The sequence below is a fragment of the Lampetra fluviatilis genome, chromosome 62, assembly GCF_964198595.1.
Source record: "Lampetra fluviatilis chromosome 62, kcLamFluv1.1, whole genome shotgun sequence".
Taxonomy (NCBI): domain Eukaryota; kingdom Metazoa; phylum Chordata; class Hyperoartia; order Petromyzontiformes; family Petromyzontidae; genus Lampetra; species Lampetra fluviatilis.
Genome location: NC_136336.1, coordinates 5,187,246 through 5,208,205, shown reverse-complemented (window position 1 = coordinate 5,208,205; position 20,960 = coordinate 5,187,246). Strand labels below are relative to the sequence as shown.

The following is a 20,960-nucleotide window of genomic DNA, read 5'->3' as shown; positions in this document are numbered from 1 at the left end:
TACGGGTAGGGTACGGGTACGGCCAGGTACGGGTACGGTTACCCATTTGCGACCCTGGTGCGGCCGGGTACGGGTAAGTAATCAAAACCCGTTTGCGACCTCTGGCGACGACCCGTCGGAGCGACGATCGTCGTCGGAATAAAATCGCCGTCGCGTCGCGGCCGCCGGTTTAAAAATTCGCCCCCTCCTCCTCCTTCTTCCTCCTCCTCCTCCTTCCTCCTCCTTCCTCCTCCTCCACGACGCAGCCGTGCCGCCCCCCACGAGCCTGCGCTTCTCGCACGTGCGCGAGGACGGCTTCCGACTCAGCTGGTCGCCCCCGGGGACGCTGACGACGCCCGCCAAGTTCCTGGTGCGCTGCCGCGGCCACGGCGGGGACCGCGCCGACGTGGACGTCGCCGCCGGCAGCAGCACGGCGGTGCTGAGCGGTGAGACGCGCCGAGAGGGCCGGGAGCAGCGGGGCGGGGGGGGGGGTTGCGATCGACGGCCTTCCGCGCTGGCAGATTGCAGCGGTAGCAGCGGTCGTAGCTGCTGCAGGAGTAGCAGCGGTAGCGGCAGCAACAGTGGCGGTAGCAACGGCTGCTGCAGCATCAGTAGCAGTAGTAGCAGCAGTAGTATCAGCTACAGCCACAATATCAGTAGTATTAGTAACAGTAGCAGCAGCAGTAGCAGCAGCATCAGTAGCAACAGCAACAGCAGTATCAGTTGTATCAGTAACAGTAGCAGCAGCATCAGTAGCAACAGCAGTATCAGTAGTATCAATAACAGCATAAGTAGCAGCAGCAGAAGCAGCAGCATCAGTAGTAACAGCAACAGCAGCAGCAGCTGCAGAAGCAGCATCAGTAGTAACAGCAGCAGTAGCAGCAGCTGCAGAAGCAGCATCAGTAGTAACAGCAGCAGTAGAAGCAGCTGCAGAAGCAGTAGCAGCAGCAGTAGCAGCTGCAACAGCGACTTTCTCACTCGCCCCTACTGGGCATCTGTAACAAAGAGCTTCATAGCTCATCGGATTCCTCCAGGCTAAACGACGATTCTGGTTCCTGTACGATATCCAGCGACGCGCTCGCAACGGCGCGGCCCGTCGTCAATTGCTCGGTAACCTCCCGGTGTCTCTTCTCTTCTGCTCATGTCTCACAGGTTTGCAGGCCGGCACGGAGTACCAGGTGTTCGTTCACACCCTCCTGGACGGGCAGGAGAGCGTGGCTCTCACCGGCACTCAGTACACAGGCGAGAGACCCCCCATGCCACCATTCCCCTCTTGTGTTTATCCCTACTAGTGTAAAGAGCCGACACAAGATTGCAGGGGTTTCGTCTTTGAATCCTTTTCTCCCATCCACACCTGTCCCCAGCCGTTCCAATATCGTTCCCGCAAAAGGCCCCCTCTTACCGCCCGTTCTCCCCTTATATTTCCTCCATCACCCCTCCCACTAACCCTCCTATTGGTGGGAATCCTTCCCCTGACACCCCTACACTAAGCATGCACCTATAAGACTCAAAACTAGACTAATTTTTGTTACTCGAAAATGCGAGGTCCCACTAAGCTGCTGTGTAGCTATTTTTCAGAAGCGACCTGGTCATCATCACAAATGATGGCTCAACGAGGTGGGCTCATCATCATCATCGCATGGAGATGTATTGTAGCAGCCAAATACTCTCAACGTGTGACGCCCATTGTAAATGTGGAGGGGAAAAACCCGGAGGACCCGGAGAAAAATCCACGCGACCACAGGGAAAGAGAGACACGCAGACTCCAAATATACAGCAGCAGGCGTCAGGGTCGGGATCGAACCCACGACCTCCTGCATACCAGGCGAGGTAGTTAACATTTCCTAGCCACTGTGATGATGATGATGAGAGAGAGAGACACGCAAACTCCAAATATACAGTAGGCGTCAGAGTCGGGATCGAACCCACGACCAACTGCATACCGGGCGAGGTAGTTAACATCTCCTCTGTGTGTGTGCGTGCGTGTGTGTTTGCGTGCGTGTGTGCGTGCGTGTGCATGCGTGCGTGTGTGTGCGTGTGTGCGCCTGTGCGTGTGTGCTTGTGTGCGCGTGTGCGTGTGTGCGCGTGTGCGTGTGTGCGTGTGTGCGTGTGTGCGCGTGTGCGTGTGTGCGTGTGTGCGCGTGTGCGTGTGTGCGTGTGTGCGTGTGTGCGCGTGCGTGCGATTCGCCGTCGCTGCCTCAGCGCCCGACGCTCCGACGGGCCTGCAGTTCTCGCACGTGACGCCGACGGCCTTCACCGTCGAGTGGCGGGCTTCGCTCGCCCCCGTGGAGGGCTACCGCGTGCGGTTCGGCCGCGAGGGCCACACGGATCCCCGGGAGGAGTGGGTCCCGACGCCCGGGCGCTCCGCAAGCCTCAGCGGCCTCGCACCTGGCGAGCAGTACACGGTGGCCATCTACGCGCTGTCCAGCAGCCGCCTGGAGTCGCGGCCGCTCACCGGTCGCCAGATCACACGTAAACCACTGCCGCCACCGCCACCGCTGTCACCACCGCCGCCACCACTACCACCACCATCACCACTGCCGTCACTACCTCTACCACCCCTGCCACCTCCACCGCCACCACCAACACTACCTCCACTACCGCCGCCGCCACCTCCACCACTGCAACCTCCATGACCACCACCACCGCCACCACCACCGCCGCCACCACTACCACCACCATCACCACCGCCGCCACCTCCACTACCTCTACCACCGCTACCACCCCCACCACCACCGCCACCTCCACTACCACCGCCACCACCGCTGTCACCACCACCACCGCCACCACTACCACCCCCATCACCACCATCACCACCTCTACCACCGCTGCCACCACCACCACCACCGCTGCCACCACCACCGCCACCATCACCACCATCACCACCTCTACCACCACTGCCACCACCACAGCCACCGCCGCCACCTCCACCATTACCACCACCACCACCATTGCCTTCTGCCCATACGAGACACCGGTAGGTCACGTGACGTCTCTTCCCACAGCCGTGGACAGCCCCACCAATCTCCAGGTCACCAGCCAATCGGCCACCAGCTTCCTCGTCAGCTGGACTCCGCCCACAACTTACGTGTCCAACTACATCGTGAGCTACCACTACGGTAGGCGACCTCTTCGTTTGCATTTATATATGTGTACGTATGTTGAACTTCTTTCGCACCGTACGTAGCCAACCGTAATAATCGGAGGTGCGGGGGAAGCAGAACCCCTGTTATCCGCATCTCTGCTTCTTCCTATTATTCCCGATTATCCGCGATTTTTTTCCCAGAATGCAATACATTTCCGGAAATCGCCTGACGATGCCGTTGTTGACATCGCCAGCGAGGCATTGCCGTATCATTAAAATAATCGTGGTTAATCAATGTATTAATTAATAGTTACTGTACCTACAAAAGCCCACCGTTAACAGGGGAATGGTCGGTAAGCGAACACATTGGGCTCTATGGAGGCACTACACTATTATACACTACTCTATACACTACACTAATATACACTACACTATACACTACACTACTATACATGGCTATACACTACACTATTATACACTACACTATACACTACACTACTATACACTACACTACTATACACTACACTACTATACACACTACACTATACACTACAATACAATATACACTACATTACTGTACACTACACTACTATACACTACACTATACACTACTGTATACACTACACTACTATACACTACACTATACACTACACTATACACTACACTACTATACACTACACTACTTTACACTACACTTCTATACACATTACACTATACACTACAATATAAACTACACTATTTTACACTACGCTATACACTACACATTGGGCTCTATGGAGGCCCGTCGTGAAGCGATTAGTCGTTAACAGGGACGGTCGTTAACAGGGGTTCTACTCTACTTTGCTCTCCTATCGTGTTTGTATTTCCTTTGTCGTTGTGTCAAACGAGCCTCACAGCACATCGGTTTCCTCCTCCGGCAATAAATCAAATATCCTGACCCTGGTGGCGGGCGTCGGTGCAGGGAGGCAGCCGGAGCGTCAGGTGACCGTGTCCGGGCGGGAGAGCTCCGTGCTTGTCGAGGACCTGCAGCCGGGCGTGGAGTACTTGGTCAGCCTGCGCGCGGTCACGGAGAGAGGAGACCAGCCCGCGGGAGAATCCCTCACCACCACGCACGCCACCGGTAACCGCCCCCGGTGAAGGGAGACCGCATTCCCCAGCCAACTTTCCTCGAACCTCTCAATCGATCGATAACATTTGAAAAAAAAAATCTTGAACAATTTTGTCCTCCCCTCCGCCTTCCCTATACGTATAATCATCCTTCAAATGCTAATTCGGTAGATCGGCAACCGTACATTTCTGTCAAATTAAGTTCTACAGAGGAGGTTGTTTTTTTTTAGGTTAGATCGCGTAAATATGAATCTGTGCCGTTAAACCCGCCACCACCCGATGCAGCCAATTATAGTAGGGTTTGTCACGTCAACAAAACGTGGCCAATTCGTTGCTAGCACAGCGCTAAACGGGTTGTGTGTTGGAGAGTAAACCCACTACGACATTTACAATTCCAGTACCGCGACGTTTCACCGGTAATTACAACAACAGCAAGCAGCATCATCAGCCACAGAGGTGTGGAGAAATCCTCCTCTCGTCTCGGTCTCAAATAAACGGAGAGCATAAATGTGACGTCATCACTTGTGAGCTAATCAGGGTGCGAAAGCCAGATGGTGTGGGAAGGGGTAATGTATGCGTATACATAACAATGGATATCCATTACCGGTTGGGTTGTTCATAGCGTAATCAACATACATACGTGGTCTAATAAAAGTAAAATAAAAATCACGACGTTTCGGAGGCAACACAAGCTTCCGTCTTCAGGTGGAACCGTCACAGCACGATAGCTGTATCAAGTGATAGATACAGCAATTGTGCTGTGACGGTTTTACCTGAAGACGGAAGCTTGTGTTGCCTCCGCAACGTCGTGATTTTTATTTTATTTTTATTTTACTTTTATTAATTTTAATTTTTTACCTTCATGACTTTACCGAAAAAACCTAAGAATATGAATCCTTGCAGTCACGAAAGCTTCAAATCTAGAATATGTGGTCTAACCCGAATAAACCTCTTATGGATAATATTTGTCGCGAAAGGCTACGTGTTAAACAGAATTAAGTTAGTTTTTATCTGTAGGTGAAATTCACGCTGAACTGGTATGTGTTAAGACATTTCAATTTTTTTCAGTTTGGACGGTCAGGCGGTCCCTTATTCGATGACGACGAAGGGAATGCCACAGGCCACTGGCCCCCTTCGGCCCGTGTGACACGTCACGTCGAAATTGTGCCCATTGCTTCCCTCCATGGGTGCGCCACGGTGGTGAGATGATAACTCCCTTGCCTGGTACACATGAGGTCGTGGGTTCGATCCTGACCCTGATGCCGGTTGTTTATTCGGAGTTTGCGTGTCTCCCTCCCTCTGGTCATGTAGATTTTTCTCCGGGGTCTTCTCTCGTTTTTTTCTCCACACTAAGAATCAAGGCTATACATGTCCACGTGATAAGCCACTTCGTTGCGCTATCATTTTCACTCAGTGGGCTTTAACCTGGTAAGATAGCCCAATGACGTGTGGACATTTCTAGCAGCCAAATACTCGAAACGCTCTAAATGAGGAGGGAAACACCGGAAGACCCAGAGAAAAATCCACTCAGCCATGGGGAGAGAGAGAGACACGCAAACTCCAAATATACAGCAGCAGGCGTCAGGGCCGGGATGGAACCCACGACCTTCTGCATACCCGGCGAGGTTGTTAACATCTCCTAAACATCGTGATGATGATGATGATGATGATAGAGAGACACGCAAACTCCAAATATACAGCAGCAGGCGTCAGGGCCGGGATAGAACCCACGACCTTCTGCATACCCGGCGAGGTTGTTAACATCTCCTAAACATCGTGATGATGATGATGATGAGAGAGAGACACGCAAACTCCGAATATACAGCAGCAGGCGTCAGGGCCGGGATGGAACCCACGACCTTCTGCATACCCGGCGAGGTTGTTAACATCTCCTAAACATCGTGATGATGATGATAGAGAGACACGCAAACTCCAAATATACAGCAGGCATCAGGGCCGGGATGGAACCCACGACCTCCTGTATACCAGGCGAGGTAGTTAACATCTCCTAGCCACCGTGGTGATGATGAGAGAGACACGCAAATTCCAAATATACAGCAGGCATCAGGGCCGGGATGGAACCCACGACCTCCTGTAGACCAGGCGAGGTAGTTAACATCTCCTAGCCACCGTGGTGATGATGAGAGAGACACGCAAACTCCAAATATACAGCAGGCATCAGGGCCGGGATGGAACCCACGACCTCCTGTATACCAGGTGAGGTAGTTAACATCTCGCCGACACGGTGGCGCCTTGTCCGGTGGGTGGGCCGTCATTGGTGACGACGTGGCATGCCCGGTGGAGGAGGGGTCACCGTATCTGTGCCGCCCCGCAGGTATCGACGGTCCCACGGACGTGGAAGCGGTGGAGGTGCGCGACACGAGCATCCTCCTGCGCTGGGCCGCCCCCCACGCCCCCGTCCAGGGCTACCGGGTCTCCTGCTCCCCCACGGGGGGTCACGGCGGGGCCCCCATCGCCAAAACTCTCTCCAGGGGTAAAGATCGCACGCACGGCGGCGGTGTGACCGCCGGATCTGGGAAATTCATCTCACCAGCGGGAAAGGGGGAGGGTACACAGCCAAGAACGAGTTCCGGATTCTCCGGATTATTATACGTTCCAGAAACTGGGATGCCATGCACCCCCCCCCACCCACCTTTCTTTCAAACTTAGAGGGGGCTTTGACTAAATTCGATCCGGAAACCGCTACATGTTACCGGGAAAGCGGGAAACGGCGGCGCAAAAAAAAAATACCAAGTTGTGAACGACAGCATGGACTCCTTCCGTGTGCCTTAAAACCTCTGTCACCTGCGAAAAGCACAGGTTGGCCACGTACGGTGAGAAAGAAGTTGAACACACGTACAACCTGGAACATGTGGCCACCCGTACCCAGATGTTGCCGCTCCTCCGGATGAGCAGTTGCACTTTTCCCCCGCCGTGTTTCCCAGCGCATCTTGCAGTGCAGTAGCTGGGTGTAGCGTGCGATCAGATTTGTATGAATATGAGACACTGGGCACACATTTGATACGCATTGTATCTTTCCGGAGGAGTCTTACAACGCAAAAAATATGGCGGTACAACCCACACCTGGGCTAATACGAACACACCTGGGCGAATACGACCACACCTGGGCTAATACACCCACACCTTGGCGAATATGCCCACACCTGGGCTAATACGACCACATATGTAATCATAGTCCATCCACTGTCCATTCGTGTTAGTTCACGTTCCTGCGTGCGTGCGTAGGTCAGTCAGAGGTTACGATCGACTCACTGTCTCCGACCACGGAGTACCTCATCCAGGTGGTCGCCCTGGGATTCGCGCAAAACAGCGAGGCGACGAGCATCACGGTGCAGACCGGTACGCCCAGAGCCCTGCATGCGCACCGGAGGTGCCATCGCATCTCACAACGCGACACCGCGACACCCAGTACACCACAACGCCCACGACACCCACGACGCCCACGGCACCACAACCACGACACCACAACACCCACGACACCACAACCACGACACCACAACACCCACAACACCCACGACGCCACAACCACGACACCCACGACACCCACAACACCCACGACACCCACAACACCCACGACACCCACGACACCCACGACACCCACGACACCACAACACCCACGACACCCACAACACCACAACCACGACACCCACGACACCCACGACACCACAACACCACGACACCCACGACACCCACAACACCCACAACACCCACGACACCCACGACACCACAACCACGACACCCACGACACCACAACACCACGACACCCACGACACCCACAACACCACAACACCCACGACACCACGGCACCACAACCACGACACCCACGACACCCACAACACCCACGGCACCACAACACCCACGGCACCACAACCACGACACAACAACACCCACGACACCCACGACACCACGACACCCACGATTCCGATTTCCGATTCCAACGCGCGTCCATCGCAGGCGTGGACCGCCCCCGGGGCCTCACGTTCCGGGACGTCGGCGTGGACTCGATGGTCGCCTCCTGGCAAGCGCCGGTGGGCCGCGTCACGGGCTACCGGGTCACCTTTCAGGGCGCGGGAGACGAGGACGGGGGATTCTCACGCGAGGTGCTGCCCGCGCCGGGACCCGGCGCCGATTCGGTGATCGTCGGCGGGCTGCGGCCGGGCCAGGAGTACACGGTGCGCGTGTTCGCGCTGAACGGGCACCGCGAGAGCGTGCCGCTCACCGGCACGCAGATCACGGGTGAGGGCTCATCGCCGCCACTCACTGCCGCGTCCGCCCGCTCACCACCAACTCGGCGTCGCTCACCGCCACCCACCTCCGCTCCTCGCCGCAATGCACGCGCGAATAAAAATTGTTCCGTTTTAGTTGCACATATTTTTCGATTTAAAGCTTTCGTGACTGCAGGGATTCATCTTCTTGGTTCTTTCGGTAAAGTCACGTAGAATGGAAATAATAAAATAATAAAAGAAAACATTATAAAATAAGTGAGAATTATTTTATCATGTTTTATAGAATTATTTTATTATTTCCATTCTACGTGACTTTACCGAAAGAACCAAGAAGTTGCACATATTTGTTTACCTTTCCTATACTCTGCACTCCTATCGTGTTTTACGTATTCATTTGTCGTTTTCAAGTTCTGACCCCGTGGCCCCGACTGGACACCTGTTTAAAAAGAGCTTCATAGCTCATCGGATTCCTCCTGCAGTATAAATAAACATTCTTATTCAGATATATATATGTGTGTATAGAGAGAGAGAGAGAGCTCATAACGTGGTTGGAACTTGGCCGATGATGACGATCACGACGATGAGAATGGCTCTCGCTGCTCGCTATTATTCCTCCGCAACTATCAGCCAGGAGCAGTGACTCTTGATTCTAACCCTGACGCGTTCCCCCGCCCCCCGCTTGGCTCAGCCATCCCGCCGCCGACGGCGCTGGAGTTCCCGGAGGTGGCCGCGGACTCGGTGGCGGTGCGCTGGAGCGTGCCGCGGCCCGACGCCGGCCTCACGGGCATCCGCGTCGTGTTCGAGCCGCGCTCCCGCAAGGCCTCGCGCAAGGAGGTCTCCGAGGGGCCCCGCGCAACCGCCACCACCGTCACGGGGCTCACGGTGCGTCGTCGTTAGCGTCGCCCGCGCGCGTGTGTCGCGTGCGTGCGTGTGTCATGTGTGCGTGCATCACGTGTGCGTGCGCGTCACATGCGTGTGTCGCGTGCGTGCATCGCGTGTGCGTGCGTCACACGTGTGTGTGTGTGCGTGCGTCACGCGCGCGTCTCTACTTGGGGCTAAAATCGATTCGCCCCGTCGTGAGACGTACCGAGCGTACCCTGTCGCACCACCGCCTTGGCTTGTGCGAGATGTTAACTACCTTGCCTGGTGTGCAGGAGGTCGTGGGTTCGATCCCGACCCTGATGCCTGCTGTCTTTCTCCTAATTTTCAAGCTTGCGTGCCGTGCCACGTCGTCGTCTTACTTGCGCAGCAGCAACACGTTGCCGTCCACTCATTGATATGCTAATTTTCTCTGCCCCCTCCCTCTCTCCGTCCCCGCCCCCCCTCCCTATATTTAAGGGACCGTCACAGAAACGACCCCTCTCTCTGTGCCGATATGTGTCCTCTCTCTGTGTGTCCTTGTGATGTCTGTCTGCTTGTATGTCTGTCTATAGTTTTCTAGTTAGATTTTTGTTGCTATTTCTCTTATGCCTGATGATGATTGCGTGTGTTGCAATCGAAACGTGGCTATTATTTTAATTCATTATTTTATCTTTAGACGTGACTTAACCGAAAGAACCAAAGAATAATTCCTGCAGTCACGAAAGCTACAAAAATTGAGACTGATGCCTGCTGTATACTTGGAGTTTGCATTTTCTCTCTCGCTCCCCGTGGTCGCGTGGATTTTTCTCCGGGTCCTTTGGTTTCTCCCCCCATGTTGAGAATCAACGTGCATTTAGAGTATTTGTCTGCTTATAAATCTCCACGTGATGATGATAAGCCACTTCGTTGAGCCATCATTTGTGGTCGCTTCTGACAAAAAGCTACGTAGCTCAGTGGGCCTTACCTGGTCAAATGAAATCGTAAGAGACATTCCTTCTCGAAGACACTGATGGTGAAACAGTGAACCGCATTAGGACATCATCAACAGGCCAATGCTGCATCACATCTCCTTCATGAATGGATAATTAAAAACGCGAGCCACAGCTGTGCGATTGTAGCCATGCAACCAGAACTATGAACCCATTTAGTAAACCGCTGTAGTCTGCGCCCCTTCGTACATAGAGACACTGCCCATAGACTTAACATTTCCCAAAGACGTACATTGTCCGTAATCTAACACTGCCCATAGACTTAACATTGCCCATACACAGACGAACAAGTTCTTGAGCAAAAACCACGGCTGGAGGCGATTGGAAGTAAATCCAACGATCGCCGACATCTTTGAGGGAGGAAAGGACACGGCTCACGCACGCATGGAGAGAGACCGAGAGCGAGAGAGAGCGAGAGTCAGAGAAAGACCAGAGAGAGAGAGACCCAGAGAGAGACGGAGAGAGAGAGAGCGAGAGAGCGAGAGACGGAGAGAGAGATAGACGGAGAGAGAGAGAGACGGAGAGAGAGAGCATGAGAGAATTTTCTTGAAACGTGTTCCCCGTGTCGTCGTCGACGGTGCAGGCAGGAGTGGACTACGCCGTGTCCGTCTACGCCGTCAAGGACGCCCTGACAAGCAAGCCCCTGCAGGGCACCGTGCGCACGGTGGAGAGTAAGTCTGGTCCTGCACTACCGCATGTCCACCGCACCGCCCCTTGGTGAAGGCTTCACCTCCTGAGCCTCACAATGCCAGAAGCAGACTGCCACTATCAGGGGGCCACTATCAGCTCGCCTCGAGGCACGCTGAGGCTGACCTTAAGTCAGTTTAACACGTGGTAGGCTTTCGCGATCAATATTATTCATAATCAACGTTTTTGTGTTTAGATCGCGTTATTTATAAATGTGTCGTAACCCTCCACCACCCGACACGGCCAATCAGTAAAAAAGTGTCACGTAGACAAAAGACAAATAGTTCACTGCTTTAGCCCACCAGCAAAACGTCGTACTCAAATTGTAAATGTTGTGGTTTCACGCTTCAACACACCGGTGGGCTAAAGCAGTGAACTATTTGTCTTTTGTCAACGTGACACTTTTTTACTGACCTTAAGTGTCCGCAGGACCGTTTCTCCATTATCAACGGAGGTGGACCCATTCATTACTCCTACCCGGATTGCAGCCCTCATTGGCTGACACACTCCACCCACGTGAAATAAATCCACTGTGTGGTGTTTTACGAACAATGACCTGACGATTGAAAGTGGCTCAAGCGTACGCCCGAAATCGTGGAATTATCCACAGTTGCGATTCAAAGTTGCGGCTTTTTGGGCTTAGTTTGTTGTCCTTCCCCCGCACCTCCGATTAGCATGGCTGGCTACGTATGGTGTGAAAGAAGTTCAACACGCGTACATGAACCGCACCTACAATGAGCACGGTTGGCTACGTATGGTGTGACAGAAGTTCAACATACGTACACACACCGCACCTACAATTAGCACGGTTGGCTACGTACGGTGTGACAGAAGTTCAACACACGTATACACGTCCGCGACATCATCGCCGCCGCCCCCCCCCCCCCCACAGGCATCCCCGCGCCGTCCAAGGTGTCGGTGACGGAGACGCACGCCGGCTCGGTGACCCTGGAGTGGCGCTCGCGCCCCGACCCGCTCACCGGCTTCCTGATCGTCGTGCAGCCGGCGGCGGCGGGCGCCGGGGGTCGCCCCGCGGAGCACACGGTGCCGCCCGGCGCGCGCACCTTCACCGTCACCGGTAACGGACGCGCACCGTCACCGATAACGGGCACACGCACCGTGCCAGAGCAGGGGCCGGCAACCGAAACAACAAGGAAGGGACAATTTTTTTTGTTCGAATTTGGTAATAAACAAAACCTCAAATATTTCAAGAGCAGCGGTGCACTGTGGTGGCGAATAGGAGGCGGCGGTCATCGATAAATAAGACCGCGAGTCCTTAACTTGCCACGTGCGGCTCAGGAGCCGAAGGTTTGCCGACCGCTGCGATAGTCCACGGCCAGGGCAGAGATTGATTCCAGCTAAGGCGGCGCCACACCTTTGAGCCGTACCGATCGATCTGCACGGCGGACGAGGGTGAATTTCTCGATGACAGCGCTCGTCTCGAACGGTTGTGATGTAACGTCGCCGCTGATTGGCCACGTGAGGAGGTGTCGGAATGGCTAAGAGGCGTGCGCCGCATCTCGTGGTACCGACAAGGCGAAATATCCGGTCCGGGCCTACGTGGACTATGAGCGAGCAGCATGGCGTCCGTTCCGACGTTTCGTCCGCGGAGGAGTGAAGTTCTTGCTGCTGGAGAACGGCCCCCGGAAGCGGATAGATCGCCGAGCTCCCTCCGAGGTCACGGCCAAGTGGCCTCTGGTTGAGGCACACAGCAGCGGGGAGCACCTTAACAACTCTTGGAACCTCCCATTTCAACCAGTCTACACAGCAAAGGCTCATTCCTAGCAGAGGTTTCAGTCGCACCACCTCTACATAACAAAGGCTCAGTCCCATTGACAGCAACCGCACCTTTACATCAGCTGCACCTTAACAACTCTTGGAACCTCCCATTTCAACCAGTCTACACAGCAAAGGATCATTCCTAGCAGCGTGCTTCAGCCGCACCGAACCTCACAATGGCTCCTCCCACCCTCACCCAGTATATATACAAGGACTGTTTTCTTGGAATTTCTCTTACTTGATGCAGCAGTCGTGCTGTGACGGTTCCACCTGAAGACGGAAGCTTGTGTTGCCTCCGAAACGTCGTGATTTTTATTTTATTTTTTATTTTACTTTTATTAATTTGAATTTTTTACCTACGTGACTTTACTGAAAAAACCTAAGAATATGAATCCTTGCAGTCACGAAAGCTTCAAATCTAGAAGCACTCTCCCCACTTCGCTGTGCCACGTGAGAGGTCGGAGGTTGATTGTCGCGCGGCAGTCGAACCAAAATGAAACGCCGGGGCCACGTTTTGTCATTTGTTTGCCGAACCCCCGGAGCATGGGAAGCGTGCGCTGGCGGGCGGTATTCGTCTCCTGCTTAGATTGCCCCATTGAAGCCCGTGCGATCCGAACCTTGTGTCCCGTGTCGACAGGGCTGCAGCCTGGAGTGCGCTACGTCATCTCCATCTACGCCGTGCGTGGGGGCAGGAGAAGTCAACCCGTCACAGTCACCACCGCCACCGGTAGATGAGCAGCGCCGCGACATTGAAACGGTTGTTGCGGATTTGCGTTTTTATCGCGTGGATTATTTTTTTCCCTCCAACGTGCGTTGAGACGACTTCGATTATTTGGTTACTGCTGCTGTCAATGGCCACGTGATAATGATGATGATGGGCCACTTCGTTGAGCGATCACTTGGGGTGACCAGGTCGCTTCTGAAAAATTGCTGCACAGCTCAGTGGGACCTAACCTGGTGAAATAAAACATTGTTTGGTTCTTAGCTTAAGTATACATTCTGTGCTCTCTTTGTGAACTGTATTTTTCCCACACTCTGGCTGTGAATCTTTACGGAAAAACCTAGCGTGCCAAAATCATAGCCTAGGCCTTAGGCCTCATTTGGAAGCCACTGTCAGCTACGCACTTTGAAATCTGAGTTGAAAAATAATTTCTTCACAATAGATCTTTGCGTTTAGTTGTGTTGTCCTTCCCACCGCACCTCTGATTAGTGCGGTTGACGACGTACGCTGCGAAAGAGGTTCAACGCACATAGATTCTATTCTATTTTTATTCATATCTAGCGCCCTTTCCAGGGCGTTTTACAACGCAAATTAACGGGGGTTTCGATTTAAAGCTTTCGTGACTGCAGGGATTCATCTTTTTGGTTCTTTCGGTAAAGTCATGTAGGGGGTTACACAAATGGGCAAAGGGGGAGCGGCGGTGTGGGGTGGAGCGGCTGTCAGTGAGGGAGGTGACGGAAGGGATGGAGGGACAGGGGCTGGTAAAGGATCCACGTGATGTTGCAGGGGGTTGGGAAGGAGGAATAATGTGGAGTGTGATGGTGAATGAGGGTGACTGATGGGTGCAACGTCCATCGGCACGAGTCATCGCAAGACACGGGGAAGGCATGCGTAGGGGAAACCCTTGCCCAGTAGGCGAGGGAGTGCTGACGCTTTCTCGCTCTGTTTCTCTCTCTCTCTCTCTCCGGCGCTCCGTGGGCCTGCCAGCCGTGGACTCGCCCACAGGCCTGAAGCGCGTCACCTCCTCGGAGGACAGCTTGACCCTGGGCTGGACGCGCCCGAGGGCCTCCATCACCGGCTACCTGCTCACCTGCCAGGCCGCCCGAGGAGGGCCCGCGCGGGAGCACAGGCCTGACGTCAGCGCGACCCAGTACACCATCACCGGTACGCAGAGCGCCGTGTGCCGCCATCACCGCCTCCACCGCCTCCACCGTCGCCACCGTCACCTTCACCGCTACCGCCACCATTACCACCACAGCCGCCACCGCCACCACCACCGCCACCGAAAACAAAGATAAAAATCCCCCGTATAGCCTTAACAGACTGTTGGGGCAAGTGCTGTTAGCGAGCAACCACCACCGCCACCACCATTACCACCACCACCATTACCACCACCACCCTCGCCACCACCGCCGAGATGCAGGGTTCGAATCTGCGTGATTGAAATTGGTACTCAAGCGTCATTCAACGATGGTCCCAACTCTCGTGCTTAGGGGTGATGTCACCGTAGTTCAGTCACAGGATCAGACACCCGCTTGGCATCGATTGGATGCCAAGGCGCGAATCTGGTTTTCATTTGCCCGGTTCTCGAGTGCAGTGCTCATGCCCAACGTCACAGCGACAAAAGAATCCTCTCCTTCTGCCGTATCCCTCGCACTGCTCTACTTGGAATTCCCTCCACCCCCCCCATCATCATCTCGCCACAGTGGCTGTTAGATGTTAACTACCTCACCTGGTTTACAGGTGGTCGTGGGTTCGATCCCGCCCCTGACGCCTGCTGTATATTTAGAGTTTGCGTGTCTCTCTCTCCCCATGGCCACGTGGATTTTTTTGTTCTGGGTCCTCTGGTGTTTCCCTTCTCATTTAGAGCGTTTCGAGTCATTGGGCTGCTAGAAATGTCCACATGACAAGCCACGTCATTGGGCTGTCTTACCAGGTTAAAGCCCACTGAGCCATTCGCTTCATTTTCAGAAGTGACAGATGATAGCGGATTGAAGCGGCTTTTCACGTGGAAATGTATAGCCTTGATTCTTAGTGTGGAGAGAAAAACCAGGGTCCTCCGGTTTTGAGTAAGGTAGGCACTGACAAGGGGTTAACAGGTATGCTGACATCCCCGTTGCAGATCTGCAGTCGAACACGGAGTACGTGTTCAGCCTCGTGGCAGTGCAGGACACCGTGAGAAGCCAGCCTCTGCGTGGCTCCTTCCGCACCGGTGAGCCAGCGGCATCCTCGTTTCCACTGCCACAACCGCGCGAGCACACGGTGAACGATTCAAGACGCGCACAGACGGCACGGTTGGCACTGTCAACGTGTCGTCGTCCCCGTACCTGGCCCTGCTTGGCCCCAAGGAGCACAAACCATTACACGAGCTTCGGTCATCCTCGCAGGAGGAGCAGCTTTTTGGCTGGCCATCGAATAAAGAGGGTTTACCGCATCGCACGTTTTCAGATGTGCATCTGCGGCCGTCTGGAACGCTCTTCCTTCCGATATTCGGAAGCCGATCGAGCTATGCACTTTGAAATAATTAACATTAATACCTAAATTCTTTAGAACTGCTTTTGGTGTTTAGTTTGTTGTCATTCCCCCGCACCTCCAATTAGCACGGTTGGCTACGTATGGCGCAAAAGAACGCTGGAAAAAGGTGACGAGAATTAGGAATCGACATCGGTCGATGTCGATAGTGCAGACGCCTGGCGGCGACCGGACGTTTGTATCGTCTCGACTCGTCGGTGCTAATGATGACGTGCAAGTTGCTGCCCTGCTCACGACGCCGCTGGTTTGCAGCTGAAGCTGTGAGGCCGGAACTGCTGGCGACGCCGGCCCCCCGGCCGCCCATCGCTCCCGCGAAGGTTCCCGCGGGCCGGGAACTCCCGTCCCGGCGAGGGGACACCTCGCCCCTGTCGTCGGAAACGCGCTTCGATGGACGCGAGATGGGACCGTGGGCCGGGCAGCGGCACGTGGAAACGATCGTGACAGAACTCCGCCCCGGGTAAAAGCGACGTCACCTCGTTTGCTCTTATTTAAGACCGGGGACGCGGGAGGATCTGTTTGCAATTCTGGCGAAGAAAAATTTGGCCCGGCGAAGGCCCGAATGTAATTACCGGCGAAACGTCTTTGCAGTGCTCAGATTGGAAACGTTGTGGTTTTACTCTCCTGACAACACCGGTAGAGCTGAAGCGGTAACTAATTGTGTACGTTTTGCTCACGTGACGAACCTTACTGACGTCAGGCTGTGTCGGCTGGTGGCGGGTTAAAGACGCGCATTTATGTTTACGAGATCCAAACCCCCCCCAAATAAACCTTTATCATGAATAATATTGGTCGCGAAAGCCGACGCGTTAAGATGACAAACGTGCTCTGATAATATATTTGCATGTTACCACAAGTACGCGTGGTTTACGCCGTATTTCATTCCTTGCAAAAGGTACCTATTTGGTGTTTGAGCATCGTAACACAGCTCCTGTTTTTTCGTCAGAAAGGGTACAAAACCCTATTCTTATTTTTTTTTCCCATACGGAGTGTCACCTATTCTTAGGTTTTTTCGGTAAAGTCACGTAGGTAAAAAAAAAAAAATTAATAAAAGTAAAATAAAAATAATATAAAAATCACGACTTTACCGAAAAAATCACGACTTTACCGAAAAAACCTAAGAATATTAATCCTTGCAGTCACGAAAGCTTCAAATCTAGAAGGGATGTCACCTCTCGCGCAACCCCATGTTTGAGCGTTCACCGGCCCCGGACATGTTCGTCAAGCGCATTGTTGATCTCCCTTTCCTCCTCCCCCCCCCCCCCCCCGATGCCTCCCCCCTTACATCCCTTCACCTCCTCCCCCCCACCCCCCCGCCTTGCCCTCCCGCAGCGCATCGCTGCCGTCCCACCAGGGCGGCATGCAGCTGCAAGTGGATGGCGTGGCCCTGGTGGCGCCGGCTATCCTCGCCCCCGAGGTTCATCTCGAGCAGCACCTCACCGAAACAGAGGTGACGTGGGTGCCGCGCCGCCAGGCCTCGGAGTACCTGGTGTCGTGCATCCCCGTCGGCGCCGCCGACGGCACCGCGCCCATACAGGTGACCAAAACAAACGCCAAGGCCCTCGCTGCGCGCCGCATGCTGTTAGCCCCGTGGCAATATTTACAGGAACCGATCGGTAAAAAATATAGAAATGTTACAGGGATTCCTCTACTTACGAACGAGTTAGGTTCCAGAGGTCTGTTCGTAAGTCGATTTGTTTGTAAGTCCAACTTTACTCTAGTTGATTCCAAATGCGTTGTGCGGCATGTGCAATAAACACGGGGAAAGGGTTTAAACGTTGTGTGATCTCCTGTAGATGTAGATGCCTCTGGTTCTTCATGTTCTGCAGATGTAGATGCCACTGGTTCTTCACGTTCTACAGATGTAGATGCCACTGGTTCTTCATGTTCTGCAGATGTAGATGCCACTGGTTCTTCACGGTCTGTAGATGTAGATGCCACTGGTTCTTCACGTTCTGCAGATGTAGATGCCACTGGTTCTTCATGTTCTGCAGATGTAGATGCCACTGGTTCTTCACGGTCTGTAGATGTAGATGCCACTGGTTCTTCACGTTCTGCAGATGTAGATGCCACTGGTTCTTCACGTTCTGCAGATGTAGATGCCACTGGTTCTTCACGTTCTGCAGATGTAGATGTCACTGGTTCTTCACGTTCTACAGATGTAGATGCCACTGGTTCTTCATGTTCTGCAGATGTAGATGCCACTGGTTCTTCACGGTCTGTAGATGTAGATGCCACTGGTTCTTCACGTTCTGCAGATGTAGATGCCACTGGTTCTTCACGTTCTGCAGATGTAGATGCCACTGGTTCTTCACGTTCTGCAGATGTAGATGCCACTGGTTCTTCACGTTCTACAGATGTAGATGCCACTGGTTCTTCATGTTCTGCAGATGTAGATGCCACTGGTTCTTCACGGTCTGTAGATGTAGATGCCACTGGTTCTTCACGTTCTGCAGATGTAGATGCCACTGGTTCTTCACGTTCTGCAGATGTAGATGCCACTGGTTCTTCACGTTCTGCAGATGTAGATGTCACTGGTTCTTCACGTTCTACAGATGTAGATGCCACTGGTTCTTCACGTTCTGCAGATGTAGATGTCACTGGTTCTTCACGTTCTGCAGATGTAGATGCCACTGGTTCTTCACGTTCTGCAGATGTAGATGTCACTGGTTCTTCACGTTCTGCAGATGTAGATGCCACTGGTTCTTCACGTTCTGCAGATGTAGATGCCACTGGCTCTTCACGTTCTGCAGATGTAGATGTCACTGGTTCTTCACGTTCTACAGATGTAGATGCCACTGGTTCTTCACGTTCTGCAGATGTAGATGTCACTGGTTCTTCACGTTCTGCAGATGTAGATGCCACTGGTTCTTCACGTTCTACAGATGTAGATGTCACTGGTTCTTCACGTTCTGCAGATGTAGATGCCACTGGTTCTTCACGTTCTGCAGATGTAGATGCCACTGGTTCTTCACGTTCTGCAGATGTAGATGTCACTGGTTCTTCACGTTCTGCAGATGTAGATGCCACTGGTTCTTCACGTTCTGCAGATGTAGATGCCACCACCGCCATCTATTACGCAGAGGTTTAACTTACGACTCTCGGCCCGAACATGCAACTGGACATACGAAGAGCTTTGTTTGTTGTTTGGAGGAGATATATACATACCTGTCAGATATATATGTAGTGGTGATACGCGCTGGCAGGAGGGAACGTGAGGCAGCGCGTGGTGATTGGTTACATCGAGTTGGTGCTCACATCGCGGTCCGCATAGGCTCCGCCCCCTCGGGAGCCGAGGGCTATGTAAGGCGATGCGCGCGGGCACTCGGGGAGTTGGTAACCGGTGAAGACAGAAGACGGAGGAAGAGATAGGCCCTGGGACCCCTAGCCCTGCTGCCCTTGTAAGGGCCGGGGTTCTGAGAGGCTCAGAGGCGAGGCCTTGGGATTCACGGTCCGACGCCCTTGTAAGGGCTCGGGCTGTGTAGCCCAGTGGTCGAGACCCGTGGCCTGACAAGAGGGGTCTGATAGCTCCCCTTGGGGAGAGCGTGGCCGGAGAGCCTGAGTCTAGGCAGAGGTAGGCACGCGTACCCTACGGGAGAGACTGAGTGCGGCCCGAGCCGAGTGTGCGTAGGGGTCTGAGAGCTTCCCGTGGGGAGAGCGTAGCCGGAGAGCCTGAGTCGAGGCAGAGTTAGGTGCGCGTACCCCACGGGGAAGACGGAATGCGTGGCCGAGTCAGGCACGCGTGACATAGGTGTTATCTCGGTTGGGACTGTTACGTGTGCAACCGTTGTGAATAAACAGTGCTGCCCCGTCAACTCGTCTCCCGCCATTATTGAAGACATTACATATACATAACTTATTACAGACCAATTCAGACCTCACTGGTCACCCCGTGCCCCTTATACATCTCAACATTCATCCTACAAAGTCCCATCACAAGGGAGAAACACAAACAAAGAGACAAATATAGTTGTTGTTGTCGGTATTGAAACGGCTGTATGCCGTATGGACCTCAAAACTCAATTTCCCTGTACAAGAATACGGGGCAAACCGTGATGGGTTGACGGCTACGATCAAACGGCGTCACGATGCCATCGGTCGGCCTCAGTTCGGGAGGCGTTGAGAGGTCGGAGATCGGTCGCCCGAACGCAACCGTGACGGATCTGCCCCCCCCCCCCACCCCGTCGCAGATGCGGCTGCCAGGCAGCCTGAGCAGCACCACGCTGACGGGGCTCATGACGGGCACGCAGTACAGCGTGGTGGTGGAGGCGCTGCATGGCTCGCGTCGAGACAAGGTGCTGGAGGAGTTCATCACCTTGCTCAACACCGGTACGCGCACCACCCCCCTCTCCCTACCCTCCGCTCGTCCTGGGCCCGCTCTCGTCGGACAAGGACAAAGGTCACTCGTGTAGCCTCGAACAGAGCGTTGGGGCAAGTGCTGTTTGCCGAGTGCCTCTGTGATGGACTATATCGGCGATTTTCAAACGGGGTGAAGCGTAAGGCCCATTGAACTGTGTAGCTCTTTTTCAGAAGCGACCTGAAATTTCTCAGCAGCCAAATACTCTTAAACGCGTGACGTTGATTCTAAATGTGGAGGGGGAAAACCCGGAGGAGCCGGAAAAAATCCACGTGGCCACGGAGAGAGAGAGAGAGAGACAAGCAAACTCCAAATATACAGCAAGCGTCAGGGTCTGGATCGAAGCCACGACCTCCTGCACACCAGGCGAGGGAGTTAACATCTCCTAGCCACCGTGACGCCCCCATAGTCCTGCGATGAGACAGTTAACAGATGGGCCGCGTGTGACACTGTGCCAGTAATGTGACGGCGGTGTGCCAGCGATGTGGCGGTGATGTGACGGTGATGTGACGGTGATGTGGCGGTGATGTGACGGCGTAAATCTATCGCGTGCTGTCGCCCGAAACAGTGCCGATGAACTTGACGGGCGACGCGACAGAAGACCGCTGCATGGACGAGG

The 20,960-nt window shown here is 53.9% G+C and overlaps 1 protein-coding gene across 1 annotated transcript in view; it reads left to right on the top strand.

The window, feature by feature from the left end:
* The window catches only part of LOC144951397 (fibronectin-like), a 102,039-nt gene that overhangs the window by 75,214 nt on the left and 5,865 nt on the right, over positions 1-20,960 (top strand). The window contains exons 27-44 of the mRNA XM_078881636.1: positions 246-425; positions 1,132-1,221; positions 2,182-2,451; positions 2,985-3,098; positions 4,026-4,184; positions 6,507-6,665; positions 7,418-7,531; positions 8,147-8,428; positions 9,107-9,300; positions 10,852-10,939; positions 11,848-12,033; positions 13,372-13,461; positions 14,443-14,619; positions 15,578-15,667; positions 16,240-16,444; positions 17,317-17,521; positions 20,175-20,313; positions 20,910-20,960. Of these exons, the coding sequence (XP_078737762.1) occupies positions 246-425; positions 1,132-1,221; positions 2,182-2,451; positions 2,985-3,098; positions 4,026-4,184; positions 6,507-6,665; positions 7,418-7,531; positions 8,147-8,428; positions 9,107-9,300; positions 10,852-10,939; positions 11,848-12,033; positions 13,372-13,461; positions 14,443-14,619; positions 15,578-15,667; positions 16,240-16,444; positions 17,317-17,521; positions 20,175-20,313; positions 20,910-20,960 (2,793 nt within the window). The remainder of the gene's footprint in view (positions 1-245; positions 426-1,131; positions 1,222-2,181; positions 2,452-2,984; positions 3,099-4,025; positions 4,185-6,506; positions 6,666-7,417; positions 7,532-8,146; positions 8,429-9,106; positions 9,301-10,851; positions 10,940-11,847; positions 12,034-13,371; positions 13,462-14,442; positions 14,620-15,577; positions 15,668-16,239; positions 16,445-17,316; positions 17,522-20,174; positions 20,314-20,909) is intronic.